General features: G+C 40.6%; 1 protein-coding gene across 4 annotated transcripts in view; it reads right to left on the bottom strand.

Annotated features, from left to right (window-relative positions):
- Positions 1-8,990: 8,990 nt before the first annotated feature.
- The window catches only part of FAM53C (family with sequence similarity 53 member C), a 73,934-nt gene continuing 66,061 nt past the window's right edge, over positions 8,991-16,863 (bottom strand). For all 4 annotated transcript variants that reach the window (XM_068277022.1, XM_068277019.1, XM_068277023.1 and 1 more), the window contains exon 5: positions 8,991-12,740. In XM_068277022.1, coding sequence (XP_068133123.1) covers positions 12,516-12,740 — 225 coding nt within the window. In that variant the 3' untranslated portion in view covers positions 8,991-12,515. The remainder of the gene's footprint in view (positions 12,741-16,863) is intronic.

The following is a 16,863-nucleotide window of genomic DNA, read 5'->3' as shown; positions in this document are numbered from 1 at the left end:
TCCCATCCCCACAGGTCATCCACCTCACTCTGCCCCCTCATGCAGATTTGCAAGCGTAGCATAAAGGTTAAGTTACTCACCAACTCTCGAGCATTCCACCGCTAGGAACACTCTTCAGCCGGAAGCTGATTGCTGCTAAACGGAGGATGGGGAGGGGCGCATCATTGCTTATGGGGCTGGAGGAAGCCCTGGGTAAGTAAAAAAATATTTGTGAGGGTCTGTCTCTGGTTTCCTTCAATACACCCATATGCCTAACCTTAAACCATCCCCCCCAAACCTTAACACCCCTTTATGCCCACTCCCCCAAACCACACCTTTCAGAACACCCCCCTCTATTCCTTACCCAAATGGACTGTGCTGCAAATCTGCCGCTATTATGATACTTATGGGTCACCACCATAGGTGCTATTATAAATAGTGGCCATAGTGTAAAATTTGTTTATATCGGCGCTTAAGACGGTGCCCAAGTTTCTTGCAATAGTGGGCGCCCAAATTTCCCACTTTGATTTGCATCCCTCATTTTACAGCACTGTGTGATAAGTCAGTGTTTTATCGTGAGGTGTGGTGTTTACAAGTATCTGTAAAACAGTAGCAATCACTTCAATTTTCAAGTGAACATCTTTATTAAAACAGCACTCTCCATTTTCTCAGTTCATCTTTGTTTTATTCCTTAATATATCTAGGCCAATAGTTTGAAGGGAAACACATCATAGACATGTATAGAGAGCTCTTCATAGACACATAAATGAATCTGAAATGCAATCTGAAAAAGTGATCAATTTTACTGCCGTTATGAATAGCCGAAAAGGCTTTATTAAATCGGTTGAACAGAATTATTACCAGTGCAGGAATAACCCTTTCGCAGAATGCCAGAAATGGGACAAAAATAAAAATCAAATAAAGAACTTTAGTCCAGAGAGTGTACCCAACATTTAGTCCATTATTTGCAGTCTTTGACATTCCAATCTCTTCAGTCAGAGATTCCCAACCAATGTGTATCTATGCAGCATATTGCCAGGCTGGTTCTGGCTCAAAATCAGTAAAATATTGGTTAGGCAATGAAGATTATGCATAAACTGTTTAAATTGCAAATGGCACCATATAGCTATCAAGTATACAGATATTTATTCACAATTGCAATTCCATTCATTAGAGTATTGTTATAAAAATGAATTGTGTATACCTGTGTATACAGATGTGTTTCTAGGCCACAGAGGTTGGGAACCCCTGAATATATATATATTTATATATATTTTTATTTTCTCCAAGTCTCCAGTAATGTCTCAAACATTAAATTATTAAAGGAAACCTGCACTTTCACTCTGTACACACACACCACTCACTGATTTAGCATATTGTTGACCTCCATTCACCCAACAACAGAAAATAAATTAAAAAAAAAATAAAGAAAAAAAAACACTTGAAGTATAAAAATAAGAAGTTACAATTACATTTACAATACTAGAATGATAACACCATTGCTGCAGACATGTAATAACTTTTATAGTTATTTTAGGTCTCTCGCTTTAAACTTTAAGTAGAGGTCACTGTGAGAGCAAGCAGTTTGGACTGCTTAAATACTGGAACAAATAATTTCCCAGTGGAGATTAAGTTTGCAAGTGTAGCAGTTGTCTAAACATAGTGGAGGCGGCCATAATCTCAAATCACACTCTCCATGTAGCCATTTTGAAAAAAGGGACAAAGGGTCATTGCAGCAACCAACTAGGGCTGGAAGAACTTCAAATGCATTAGCTTCAATACACTTAAAGGGGCACAATGGTGAAAATTAGGCTACTGGTATAGCCCTGGTAGCATGTACCAAATATAAGGAGCATAAGATAGCAAGCAGTTTTTTTTTTAATGTCTGCTTAAAAGGTTATAGAGAGCATATGTAGAAATCCTGCCCATCGTTTTCCAAACTATACAATGTGTCCTCCCCCTCTGCTGACTCAGGTTATGCTGTACCAGCAATTTTTCATCTCTCCTTGCTTGTCGCTGTATGGTGGATGCAGGCTGGTCAGCAAGTGCTCATTAAGTGCTGGGGAAGATAGTAGCACAAAGAGCAGATAGAGCCAAACGCAGTGTAAACAAGTAATTTGTTATCCTAGTAGCCTAATTTTTGCCATAGTGCCCCTTTAATTTGGACAGCAGCACTCTGTATTGTACTGCTGATAGGTGCAGTAGCCAATGCTGAACACATGGACAATGTACCGAGTTGTCAACTTTCATCAAATTTTTGATAAGGGTAAACTGAATCTAGTTATTCACAAGCTTCCAAAGTTTAGGAAGGATCAGATGCTATCATCACCATCGTTAGATTGCCATCTCTGGTGTTTACAGTGTCTAACATCATGGAGCATGGATAGTAGATCAGCAACCTAAGATAGATAATTTTGCACCCACTGATTATACCGTAGAAATGTAGAGCTTTTAATCGGAGTTAGAGTGTAGTGCCATACTGACAGCATCATAGGTGAAGGCTGCACATTCATGTGTGCACCAGTAGAGTATCAACAACTGTGTGTGCCATTAGCAAGTCCATAATGGATACAATTACTGCATTTCTTTCAGCTTTACCAGCCTTTCTGGGGTGCTCATTTTGGAAAAAAACAAAAAACAACTGCACATACTATGTGCCAAGCAGCAGCCTGTTCTATTTATTTAGGGTGGGGGATGTGATCCCATCATGGGAAGGCCAAAGATTATTACTTTAACACTAGCATTAGAGAAATGTAATCAGTCCCACCGGATCACTGAAGTGGAGGCCTCCTTTGTCTCCAGTAAAAATCAAGAGTGAATAATCAGGGACTTTCATTCCAACTGAAGAAAATCTAGTGTATATGCAGCATTACCCTTTGTGAGCACTGTGTCATGTTTGACTCCCTTTCACTTTAACCCTGAACAGAGCCAGGAAAACCTGTATTAAATGGTTACCAAGATACATTTCCTTTATGTCACACTGGCCATAAACCCATATTATGCATCTCCTGATCCAGCACCGCTATGGCAAGCATAAATATGCTCTTGTAGTATTCAAAGAGCCTGTCAAACAGTTGTAGTACCAAATGAGTGAAGGACATGTACAGCCATCCTCCACCCTCTTTCCCAAGTGCTTTGGCTCCCTGGCCCCTGCATTTATCCAGCAGAGAAATAATACAAAGAGAGTAATCCTTTAACATTCAGATGATGAATTCATTTTGCCTACTCATTAGTAATCTAAATTTGGTGAACTACCTTATTCAGAATAGTTACAAGAGAATTTAGACCATTGAAACTTGGCCTAGAAAAATCAGCCAACTCCACTGTGTTTGGCAACAACGCTACACTGCTTCAAACTGAGGAATGGCTTGCAAATCAATATAGGCTACTCCAAAAGGCCGTTCTAGAACAGAGAACAGAGGAAGCGCCACACTGCAAAGCAAGCCAATACAAACCGGTACTGAAGTACATGGGGGAATCACAGTATCAGTTTAATGTAAACTGAAGAACAAAAAAAGAAAGTACACAGGCTTGTATGCCTGCACATAAAATCACAGTACTATACAGAAATTCATCTAAAGCAAATGCAGATGAGGTGGAGTGTGACAAAATGAGAATGAAATGGTTACACAGATAATAGTGAAGTGCCTGCGAGATGGCCAGCATTGGTGATACATCGAGGGAATATCAGAACAAATCCATTACACATTCTGCCCCCACACCCATCCTTAGGAGAGGAAGTTGTTTAAAATGGCTTAGAGCTACTACAGCTTTTTTTTTCTCAGTTATACCCCCAGTTGCCAGTAAAGTGTCTAAAATGAGAAGTTACAGATACACTGAAGAGCCACTGGATGCATTTACAGATGTGTAGTGAGATATTCACCTCTGCATTCCTCTATGCCTGAATCTCATGGTTCACACAGCCCTAACCCAAAATGTGACTGAACGCAGCATTATTAAGGGGGATTCGCAAATATTCCCTATAGAAAAGGGAATGATCCCTACAGCACATCTGTGACCAGGAGTAGATGAGCAGATATGGTACCAACAAATATGGGGAGGGATCTGTTAATCATACCTGCTGTGCAATAATAAAAAAAAATAAAACAAATTAAAAAAAACTCTTCCACCATCCTCATTACTCTTACTTCATCACACGTTAAATTATATTCTGTATGAAAAATAAAAAATATTTACTTTCGTGTGACTGGGAAGCAATTAAAAAGGATGCAATGCACAAGTCAATTCTTTATCACAGTTTACAGGATCATAGTTTTGACTCAATGTCAATGCCATTACCACTTATTTCCTTGGGGGAAAAAATATACAGGTATATAAAATGTCTGAATTTTTAGATTCCTTTTCATAAAAAGTAAAATGGCAATAGTACCAATGTTGTCTGAGCAACCCAGGTAATGTTAGGAAATAGAGGTCTCGGGATCTCTGGATGGATCACGATGCTTACATTTCATGCCGCAAAATTTGACATGATGGGACATTTGGGCGCTTTTGATTTTTGTGATTGACAGCAATCAGTGTTCCATTGCGATGGATTTTGTCAGATTCCTCAACAGGAAGCCCAAAATTAAGATGGAGAGGTCACAATCATACTTGTAACATTTTCCTCGTGCATACACCAGGGCAGAGGGAACATGGATTTTGCTTCACATGGACTGTACCTTATATGTTTAGTTGCCCGGTCTGTTTGTTTCTATGTTTATATAGGATACACAGTAGACATTTTCTCATCTTTTACAGCTGGGGGGGGGGGGGGGGGGAGGAGAACACCTCAAAAAAACTAAATTGGTTCATGAAATATCAGTTGTGAGGATTTCATAAATTTAAAATGCAAGGCCAGGCTAGGACTTTTTGTGCAATGGTCCTACATAAAACATAGGAAAAGGCAAACATTACACAGAAGTTTAACTCCTTTAGGAATGCTGTGTGTCACAGCAGCACACTTCAGTGCTCAAATGTAAATACAATTGGAATTAAACAGCCTCATTAACAAATAGGATGATAATAAAATGTATTACGCCATGAAAGACTACTGAGAACGCCTAAACAGCAACTCTAAAACAAAACCTGGATAGTTGCAATTTTTCCTCATATAATAACGGTTTCGCTATTCTCATTAGGGCAATATCCCTTTACTTCCAGACTCCATAAAACGTGTGGGTTTGCTTTCTTTCTGTTAAAGTGAAATTCTACTTAAAGTGGACCTGAACTCTTGCACAGGACAGAAGGAAAACAAAGAAATGCACAGTGTGTACTTACTCTGTCTAATTCCCCCTCATCTGACTAATCACCATTGCAATTTGATCTCTCAGCTGTGTCAGCTCAGGAATTTCCTCTGCCACGGCAGTGCAGCTAATTTGTAAACTCAGGATGGTAACCATATGCCTGTTTCCATGAAAGTAGGAAGTAGACACTGTAGATTGATTGCAGGATTTGTATCAGCTGTAACAAATGAAATGTTTATTTTTCTTTAAAGGTTATTATGCCGTTGCTTATCTTTTAGAGCAGAGAGGAAGTTCTGAGTTTAGGTCTGCTTTAAATAAATTAGTCTCCACTAGTGAAAGCATGTCACACACAATGGAACTAAAGTGCCAAATGTAAAAGGACTACTAAAGCAAAAGGCTGCAATTTTTCTGCTGAGAGCCACACATACACAGATGCTAAAACCGTGGCAGCATCTGACACTTTGCTCACCAATTCTGAATTATACATAAAACAAAATGTTCTTCAGCACCACGTACAGATACAAGGAGTGATCATTAGGAGTTGCCTGCTGTATTTTCAGTGTTTCTCAAACCTGTCCTCGTGACTCCCCAACAGTGCATGTTTTGCAGGCAACCTCACCTATGCACAGGTGGGGTAATTAGTGTCTCAGCTAGGTGGATTAACTAATTACTTCACCTCAGCATAGGTGAGATTACCTGCAAAACATGTACGGTTGGGGAGTCACTAGGACAGGTTTGAAAAACACGAATCTAATTGATACAAGAGTCCCTTGCACTTGTCTTGCTCCACGTGCGTAAGGACTGTTGGTTCCTCTGAAAGGCCTGTACTGCTTTCAGTGGTCATATTACAGATATAATTTTAAAATTGTGTAAAATATTTCTGTTTGTTGGCCATAGAAACAATTGTTACTTACATACTTCTGCGGAGTACGGTTTTATCTCCGGAAGGGCCATACTAAGTAAACTGAACCAGCAACTACAAATCCAGTCATCAGTGGAATCCGCTTAGTACTAAAAGGGCAACACAATATGCTCAAGTCTCTCTCTCTATACCTATAAAAAGTTAGGGAATCTAAGAGCAAGCAAGAATAACCTGTAAAAACTCCATACAAGTTGCTATCTCACGATGGTTTGGAATGGTCAATGCTTAAAACTGTCTTCAAATTACTACAGAATTTTATAAGGAAAGTATATATTTAGTAACGCAAAAACCACCTTGGGACGTTAACAGAAAAAATAAAATAAGAGTAGAATGGATGAGGGCTGCATAGAAACAATAGGATACAGGCCCAAAATCAAATGGTTTGACATGCCTGCACTAGACAGCAGATACTACCTACCTCAAATGGACAGTATAAATGGAGCAAGCCTGCGAGTGAGGAAAAATAGGATGTTCTAGAGAAACGTCAGTAAAAACGGAAGACAACTGTAAAAGCTCAATTTTCTACTAGTGCTAGATCCTATTCTCAAATGATCCCTCTAGGATTCCTAGTATGGACATTGTTAGATACCTCAGTGCTCGCCCCAGGCTCTTTTAGCCGGGTGCTCCACCCAGCTAGTTTAGTGAGCACCCGGCTGTCACCCGATCACCTCCTCCTCTGTTGTAAGCAGAGTTGTGCAGAAAAGTGCCGGCCTTCCATTCTCTCATCTCACCCCACCCGGCTACTTTTTCATGCCACCCGGCTGGAAAAAAATTCTGGGGAGAACACTGTACCTTCTATTTAATAGATTCTTAAAAATAAAAAGAAGGCCTTGAGTAACAGGATTGGCACAGAAGAATACTCTCTAAATTAAATTAAAGGACCACTATTGCGAAAATCATGCGGAAACATGCTTGTACTCCAAAGCACTCATATCAAAGCAAATTTCCCCATAAGAATGAATGGAAACTCAGGTGATTCGTTCCACAATCCAATATCAGTTATAGTAAAATAGTATAAAATAAAAATGTAAGCAAGACTTTCACTATAAATCATTGCCATCTGTTGGCTCACCCCAACCTTTTTTATTTGTCTGGCTTTAACAAGGAACTTATCCAATGACTGTTACTGCTTGTATTGCAAAGCGCTCTTAAACCAAGTTACTCTCACTCCAAGGTTTTACTAAGTACATTTCTCCAAGAGTAAAATGTGCTATAAATTTCTCCTATGTTCCTGTCATTCACAGTAGGAAGTAGAAATCGGACAGAACAAACAGGTTTTGGACTAGCCCAACTCCTCATGGGGGGGGGATTTCATTATTTTCATAAGCTCTTACTGAATGGCAGTTGCTCCATCCAACTGCCAAAAAAAAGTGTGCAGCGCACAGGGAGGCTGGCCAGCATATATGTATAAATCCTTTTCAGGGAGAGTCTTTATAAAGAATAAAGGTCATGCTGAGAATCCCCTATAAGGAGATAAGCTGGTTCAAAACCTGTCGGTTCTGTCAGATTTCTTCTATCTACTGTAAGGCTACTTTCACACCAAGACGTTGTATTTTAGGGGACGTTAAGGTTGCATAACGTGCCCCTAACAACGCGTGGTGGTGTTGAAGTTGGACGTCAAATTGAGCTGCGTTATGCGGCTCTCAAAGCAGCAGCTCCAGGATAGTGATGGGAAGTCCGGATCTTTTAAAGGATTCGGATCATTAGAATTGGATCATTGAAAAGATCCGGATCTTTGAACCGAATCATTTGAATCATTTTACTAGGGAAGCAGACTGGGAGAAATTACTAGCAGGACAGGACTTTCCCTGCACTGTACATTCTGTATGTTCCTGTTTCTTCCAGACAGACATCCACTGTGAACCGAATCTTTCATTGTGATGATCCGGATGATTCGACTCACAAAAAAGATCCGGATCAAATTAATGATTCGTTCATGATCCGGAAAACACTACGAGTCCCAACACGAGTCACCACAGTGCAGTGAATATTAATTAGCCATGTGGCTAGTCACTGAGCATGTGCAAACAATCTAACACTGCTCTGTAGGGGTATAACGTACAGCATGCTGCACTTTCATTTAACGTGCAGCGTTATACCCTAACGCAACGTGTGCACTGTGAACAGCACATTGATTTTACAGTGCTGTGAGTTAGGCTGCATTACTGGCTGTTGTAACGTGGGACTTTAACGTCACACTGTGAAAACAGCCTAAGTGACAGCAACATAGGAGAAAAGTAATCATAGCTCATTTTACTCTGGAAGAAACTTACGTCTTATTTGATAAATGCATGTAATGTAAATATTACACTTTTTCGTGATAGTGGTCCTTAAGTCTTTCAAAAAAGTCAAGAGCTACAAAGGCAAACTGCCTCACTGTTATCTGTCCAACTCATGCTACAAGAAAATGTGAGATTTGGAGTGAGAGAAAAACAAAAAGTGACTTTAAAGACAAAAATGACAAAATTGATGGGTTTGGTCTGATAAAAATGGCTTGCTGCAAACAAAAGCTCATTTAAATACAAACCTGAAGTCAGAGGAATATGGAAGGAGGCCTCTCTGACTCCTAGCTGTTGTGCTGCTCCTTTACATCAAATATACATGTGACTCAATGACCAAGAAAGAGCATGTAGATCAGGAGGCCTTACTTCTGGCTGCTAGCATATTCCAGGCGTGTGGCTCGGACATTACTGACCAACTAGCATTTTGTTTGTTTTTTTCAAGTGCACCTCTAGTCACATGAATAGGCTATTGGATTCAGTGGCGTAGCTAAGGAGCTTAAACCCCCAGTGCAAATTTTACATTCTCTCCCCCCCCCCCCCCCCCCCCCCCAAGCATTCTATACATAACAATTCATATGACAACATTACCTGCCAAAGTCATCCACAGTATGAGATGTGTGAGCAGAAGAGGGGAACAGTTAGTTAAGGATCACCACTGTTCAAAGGATATAGAGAAGTGATCATTACCAGCTTAGCACCATTGAAGAACTAACACTGCAGATGATGAAGGGCCCTCAGTGGAGCCCTCTTGTTCAATGGCCCCGGTACAGTCGCAACCTCTGCATCCCCTATTGCTACGCCACTGATTGGATTCCAACTAGGCCATATGAAAAGCAATATTGTCCCATTATACAGCACACGGGGTATTTTTCCATCTAAATGGAAAACCATTTAGAAGTAACCTATCTGGCCTGACACAAATGAAAAAGGGGAACGCGTAATCAATTTTTTCCGATAGTTTTTTTTGTAAGAAAAATCTGTCACTGTCTATATGTTCTGAATATAAATAAAGATTGCAGCCTTCTTCTCAGTTCAAGTGTGAAACTCAAGCCATACATTTTTACAAAAACCTACGAAAACTGATGAGGGGATAATCGTTAAAAAAAAATTACTACTAAATTAATTAGCGGATTTAAAACAACCTACAACTTTCTCAGAAAGCCAATACTGTTATACAAAGGATACTTGTTTACGTAGAATACACCTTCCCCGTGACAAAAACGCTGCAAGTCCCGCACTGTGCATTTCACTACAATGAGGGCCCGTTTCCACTATCGCGAATCCGCATGCGTTGCCCGCATGCGGATTCGCACAGTCAGTACAAGTGGATGGGACTGTTTCCACTTGTGCGTTTCCCCACACGTTTTTCTGTGCAAAAAAAATCTGCATGGTAGGGCCCTCAGAATTCGCCTGCGTGTGGAATGCAGGCGAATCGCACGCAATGTATTTAATAGGGAAATCGCATGCGTTTTCCCCATGCGTTTTTTGCCGCGAATTTGCATGCGATTTCGCATAGGTATTAATGTTAATTTACACAGGCAGTGACATGGTTAAATTCGCATACAGCCTTACCTATGCGAAATCGCATGCGAAATCGCGGCAAAAAACGCATGCGGAATCGCACCCGCATGCGATTTGCCTGCGGTGATTCGACGGCGATTCCGCAACGCTATAGTGGAAACGGGCCCTGAGGAATTTGCTTTCCATCGAGAAAATAAAATGTTTATGTATAAAAAAAAAAACATTTAATAAAATAAATACTCACCGTATTAAAACACTAATGAAGAAGTGATCTTCATACAAAGCCTCAACATTTTCAACCCAGTCTGATGTCCCTCAGTGTAGCCTCTGTTTAATATGGCTAGGTTGCTACTTGCTACAGCTGGCAAAAAGCTCAATGCCTTTGGGAGATTATTAAAAATATATCAATAAGAAGGTTTATATTCTTAACAAAAGACCCTTCAGAGGAATACAGTGTGGCTCAAAAGTGTTATGCTAGTAGTAGCCGATTGTCACTCATAAGCTCAATGTTTGGAAGCTATAACCCAGCGTTCACCTGGACAATGGGATGTATTCACAAGACTTTGAAGACTGACCAGTTTAAATATGAACAGTAATGTAAACAAAAAAAGTAGGATCTCCATTTGTAAAAAAAATAAAAAATAAAAGTCAAAAACTACATATTCAACTGAAAATGCAATGGCCCTTTGTAAAGCTAGCCATACACCTCTACATTGCCACCCGATGTGGCACATCGATCAATGCCTCTTTGAAAAGAATCAATTCAGGAAGGAACTGACTGCCACACACTGCACAGATTTTGAAGAGTCTAGCAGGGAATCTATTGAAAAATTGAACTGCAGCACTGTGGGCCATCAATCTACCACTCCTCCTGCCACAGATGAAGATCTTTCATCCTGTCTGATTACTCAGTTTTGCCACAAAAACAAACAAAAAAAAATCAGGTATCAAAGGTCAATTAATCAGACATTTTAAAGGGATCAATTCCCTGCAGTTCTAATCTGCGGGGAATCGAACTGCAAAAAGAAACAAAAAACCATGTATGGCATGGGTGGCAATACATCAATTTTATCATTTGAATCCTTTCAGATTCGATAAATCGGCTGGGAATCGGTTCCCCAAAATGTCAGATCAATTCATTTTGAAAGATTGACTAAAAAATCAATCCAAAGTATGATCGGACATGATGAAAATTTTAAAACAATCAGGGCAGGGCAAGAGCATTGGCAGGTCGATGGCCTATAGCTTTGCACTGCATTGAAATGTGCAACTGAGGTTTGATCAATTTTCAATAGATTCCATGCTGGAATCTTTATTTGAAATTAGTGTACGGTAGGAAACAATTTCTTCTGAATCGATTCCTATCAGAAAGGAATCGATCGTTTTGGGGCATTGGGTGAAATCTATTAGTGTATTGCCTGCTTAAGCCAATGAAAGATTACAAAAAAATCCAGAATACATAGAAACCATTATGAGGTAAAATGTCCACATACAAGTTTATGTGTAACTGCAAAATTCAGTAGATTATGTCCTCTGACAGAGGAGACTAATAGAGCACACAAATGTTTGTATGGCTCCTATACAACATTCAGGAATGACAGATGGCAACCCTAACAACTTCCTTCTCCGACAACACTACAAGCACACTCAGTCAGATTTACACTCTCCAGCAACACTCATACATGGAGGGCAAATGACACCAGTCTGAGGTAATCGGGTGGGTCACGTAAATGCAAGAGTTGAATGGCAGTGCAGACAACATATGGGCTCAGGACGACCTGTTTAACTCCCTTTAAAACTGGCCAGCAATGTTAAAGAACAAATTCATCAATGCTTCTAGAGCATTTGCCACAGGCAAACATCAATGAAATAAAAGGGGGGGGGGGGGGAATAAAGTTTAAAGATAAAGACACACATACAATTGAAGACATTTGTTCTGTTGTCAGCATTGTTCAGAATGAATTAAGGAAAAAAAGAAAAAGGGGGAAAAAAAAAAAAGTGTTCGTAATGGAACACACGGGACTACGCTTCTTTTCTGTGAAGCTCTAGACTCATGTCTCGGGGGAATTCATTTGAAACAAGGTCTCAGCCTTTGTGCACAACCAGATTTGCCATCTCGTTTGTTTACATTTTTCCCAATAGTCACGTAAGCATGAAGAATTACATCACACACCTATATTTGCATGTGATCCCCTCAGGGCAGTGCAGAACATCCTTCCAAAAGCCATCTGTATAAAAATAAAGCAATCCCACAGCACCCTTTATGTAAAGTTTTGGAACGCAGTAATGGGAGATCCCAGTTCCAGCTGTATAACTGGGAATGGAGGAGAAGTGTAGTTAGGGTCCAGATGACCCAGCCCCATGCTTCTCCTTCAGAAAAGCGAAGAAGCTTTTGGCGCACTCCCTTTTTGCCCTACTCCCACACACAATATCTAATCAGTCATGAAGATTACAATGTTTGTGGAATGCTCCTGGTACAAGTCTCCGGGTGATGGCTGGCAGCCAGACACTCATTCAAATGTCCACTTTACAATAACTCCTTTTGAAATATGATGTTTCCTGAGAGTGTTAATTCTCTTCAATTAGATTTAAATCCAGGTCTGCAAAGTCGTGCTGGAAGAGCATTGCCTGGGGGCAGGAGTGGTCCCTCCTACCGAGATCTTCTTCCCTAAGTGCCAGTGTGCAAGTGGAGTCGGGACTTCTAGAAGTGCAAGGAGATTCCCCATGGCATGCCATGAAAGGAGATGAGCTGCCTTCATCAGAGTTGTCCAAGAAACACATAGCACCAGCATTCTGAAAAAAGAGAAAACACGATTAGCATTTTGCAGATGTAAGAAAAGGAAAAAAAAAAAAGAAAAAGAAAAAAAAAAAAAAAAGGAGGTGTAGCAATAAATGGGAATTGGGGATCCAACCATCAATCTTTGAAAGGAATCATAATATCGTATAGTGGAATGGAATGAATTACTCAGCATAACCATGTTTACCTTCATTATCCTGGTTTCAGCACTCTGAAGGAAGGAGTAGTCTAAATTTTGGATTCTGGGGTGTTTTTTTTTATTCAGTCTTTTTACTGTTCAGGGTCCCTTTAAGACCCTGCATATTCTGGCAAGCAATGCAAATTTTCACAATGATTCACCTTGTCAGCCGTAAAGATGTCGGCATGGTTGATAAATTTAAGAATGTAAATCAGGTTGCGGTAAGATTTTACAATGGGCAAACATTGGCTTAAATTTAAAAAGAAAATTGTAAAAATAAGCAATTTTATTCAGCAAGTTCTACACAGGAAAACACCAACTGGAGCTTAACAAAAAAAAAAAACAAAAAAAAAAATTGGCCATGAGAACTCTCTCACTTTTTGCCTTTTTTTTATCACCTAGGGGAGAAAAGTGATGAACATTATATTTCAAATACTGTGGACATGCAAAGAACTATAGATTTAAAAATGGTTCAGGCAAATCCAGTAACTGTTGATCACTTACCTTAAAGTGGATCCGAGATAAACTTTTACTCATTGCATAATTGTGTTCCTTTCATATAGTTTATAGGGCATTCCTCAAGCCAAATACTTTGTGGTTTTAATACTCTCATTCCCTATGAACTAAACAAGCCTCGCCCACAGCTTTTTAGAGTGCCTTGGCACTCACTCCCAGATAGCAAGGGCTTATGGGAGCTCAGTCTGGGCAGGAGGAGGAGGTTACTAGCCAGAGATTTCAGAGGCTAATTTCTCAAAATATCATAGAGAGAAAGAGGCAGAAATGCTGGCATTGCAGCAGCCGTCTTCCATATAGGGAGAAAGGGGCAGCACAGTCAAAGGCTTAGATATGGATACTGTGAGACTTCAGCATGCTCAGGCAAAAGTAAGATCTATAAGCAGAGAGAAGGAGGAGAGCGCCGGCACTACTGTCATTCACTTTATTGAAAGCTCCATTACATAATACAGTACATCATACGTGCATTTAAAAGCTGCAACACATACCAAAGATGACTGTGGATGGGTGCAGGGGGTAAAGAGCCTTACGCTGTTTCGCGCGCTTGCACTTCTACGGAGGCAGCCTCCGTAGAAGCGCAAGCACGCGAAACGGCTGTAAGGCTCTTCACCCCCTGCACCCATCCACAGTCATCTTTGGTATGTGTTGCAACTTTTAAATGCATGCATGCATGCATATTTACTGTATTTTGTAATGGAGCTTTGAAGAAAGTGAATGACAGCAGTGTCGGTGCTCTCCTCCTCCTTGCTGCTTACTGGTCTCATTTTTGGTTTAATGGGAGCACAGAAAAAAACCTCCTGTGTTTACATATTAGCACAAGGGCTGTGGAGTCAGTACAAAAATTATCCGACTCCTTGTTTATGAAACCTCTAACTCTGACTCCAGTTACCCAAGATGACTGACTCCTTGACTCCTTAGTCTAATACTTACCAGGACTGTGGATTTTGTACAAAAATCATCTGACTCCGACTCCTAAGTTTATACACTAGAAGATGGTCAACAGACCTGCATTTAAAGGGGGCTTAGATGCTTTCCTTGCGTTGAAAGACATCTATGGCTACAATTACTAGGTAATGCCTAAAGGCCCATACACACGTCGGATTTTAGCGAACGACCCGTCGTTTGAACGTTCCGTCGTTCGGACGTTTTCGCGTCAAATCCGACGTGTGTACAGACTATCGTTCGGGTGATAAGACTGGTTACCAGCGATCCGCCCGGCGGATCGTTGGTAACCAGTCTTATCACCCGAACGATAGTCTGTACACACGTCGGATTTGACGCGAAAACGTCCGAACGACGGAGAGGCAGAGCATTTATTAATACTAATTGTTTTTATTAATATTCCTGAAAGGTTCTAGGCTTCATTTTTAAATGTATTGAGGATAAAGCATCCTTTACATCCATTTCATGGTTATTAGTATTTTCTATTAACCTAAATTTGATACAGGAACCCACTTTATCAGAGATTTTAACAGTGGGTGAAGCTTAGCTAGGTAGTACTGGTGTCCTTTCTAATGACTGTATAATGTTGAAGTGCAATATAGTCAAATTGTTCTAGTTTTTTTTTTTTTTTTAAAGGATACCAGAGGCAAAAAGCTCTGGTAAAAAGTGAAGGTGCAGTGGGTAGGGGGGGCATAATCAAATATGAAGGTGCAGTGGGTAGGGGGGCATAATCAAATACTTACCCCGCCTCCCGTTCCCCTCAGTCACTTGCAGCTCTCGCGCATGTGCAGTGTCCGTTCTGCTCCCCTGTGGCTGCCCAGAGTGATGTCACAGGACAGGAGCTAACTAGCTTACTGCTGGCTAACATTTAATGGAGCCTCTACACCTAGCGAACGTATACTGGGGGCCACCTGTGCAGTGCAAAACCTGAACAGCATGCCAGACACCGGCAGGCATGCCACTTTTAACCAAAATTTCTTGCCCAACACTGTTGCGCTCAGGAGATTAAGCTCAGCTCCTATTCAACTAAACCTAAGAGGGAAGGGGTGTGGTGGGGTAGATACTTGTGAAGTAGGTTCTGTGCAGGGGTGCCCATTAGGTAGATCTAGTGTTGGATTACAAAGGATTTCAGGGTAAATCCCACACCACCTGTCTGAGTGACAGATGTGTCGTACTCTGCACTAAACACATGCAGGTCAAAGACCATATGCTGCCCTGAAATTGTACACAATGTCGTAGGTGATTATAAGGTTGCAAGGTGGAGAGACCTACATAAATGCATTATGTGCTACTGTGGATTACAATTTTGCTGAATACTATGTATTATATTGTAAGCATGATAATGTGACTAAGGTTACTTCGTTTTTTTTTTTTTTGGCTTACTGAGGAGGACTCCATGATATGCTTCTAATTGACTGGAAGCTCCAAGGAATCGCTGATGGACTGCTGCTGTGCATGTGCTGCAGTTGTGGCTTGTGGGAATAACTGATTGACTGCTGCTCTGCATGTGCTGCAGTTGTGGCTTGTAGTAATCACTGATGGACTGCGGCTGTGCATGTGTTGCAGTTGTGGCTTGCGTTAATCACTGGTGGACTGCTGCTGTGCATGTGCTGCAATTGTGGCTGGCATCCGTAGGTAGATTCCACCTGGTAGATCATTTTAATTCATAATTTTCGAAACGGCTCACAAGCTGAAACAGTATGGGTACCTCTGGTTTAGGTTTCAAAATCACTTTATTTAGCAGATATAAATCTATAATAGTAATAGAAAACTAGAATTGAACAAAAAGTAGAATTCACAAATATGAACAACAGTAATAAAGGAATTGTCCCCTTGGGGATCAAATGTGTACAATGAGTCTGTGCTCATGGAAACAAGTTCAAGGGTAAAATGTTCAGAGTATATTTTAGGTAAAACAATCAAGCAGGCATAGGTATCATAGCAAGCAAAAATTAAGGTTAATGTGTCGAATCAGATGTTAGAGCAGCTGGGTTCCTAAAAGAAATCCAGGGGTCCCATATTTTAAGAAAATTTATTTATCTGCCACTCTGGCATTAATTTGTTCCGAGAAAATTGTAGAGTCTACCTGCCGAAGGACCAACGAGAAGGATAGGTAGTTAGTACGCCAGGAGGTTGCAATGTGTGATTTGGTGACGTTAGCAATATGCTGAGTTAATTTATGTTCAGGGTATTTAGTTCCTGGAGGTTTATATCCCAGAAGGAGGACTTTAGGGTATTTCATAATAACTTTATGAAATACACTGGTAAATAGAGTGTTTACTTTTGACCAGAGTCTGGAGGCTATGGGACAGGCCCAGAATATATGAAGTAGGGTTCCTTCAGTTTGGCAGCCTCTAAAACATAAATTAGAGGTACTTGGGTCTATGAGGTAGGTCCTTGTTGGGATTAGGTAGGTCCTATGGAGTAGCCGGAGCGACACCTCCAAACGGGTGCTGTAAAGACTACCTTTTGCAAGAGTTTCAAAG

The sequence above is a fragment of the Hyperolius riggenbachi genome, chromosome 3, assembly GCF_040937935.1.
Source record: "Hyperolius riggenbachi isolate aHypRig1 chromosome 3, aHypRig1.pri, whole genome shotgun sequence".
NCBI lineage: Eukaryota > Metazoa > Chordata > Amphibia > Anura > Hyperoliidae > Hyperolius > Hyperolius riggenbachi.
Note: the sequence above shows the minus strand (reverse complement) of the source record. Positions and strands in the feature narration are given on the sequence as shown.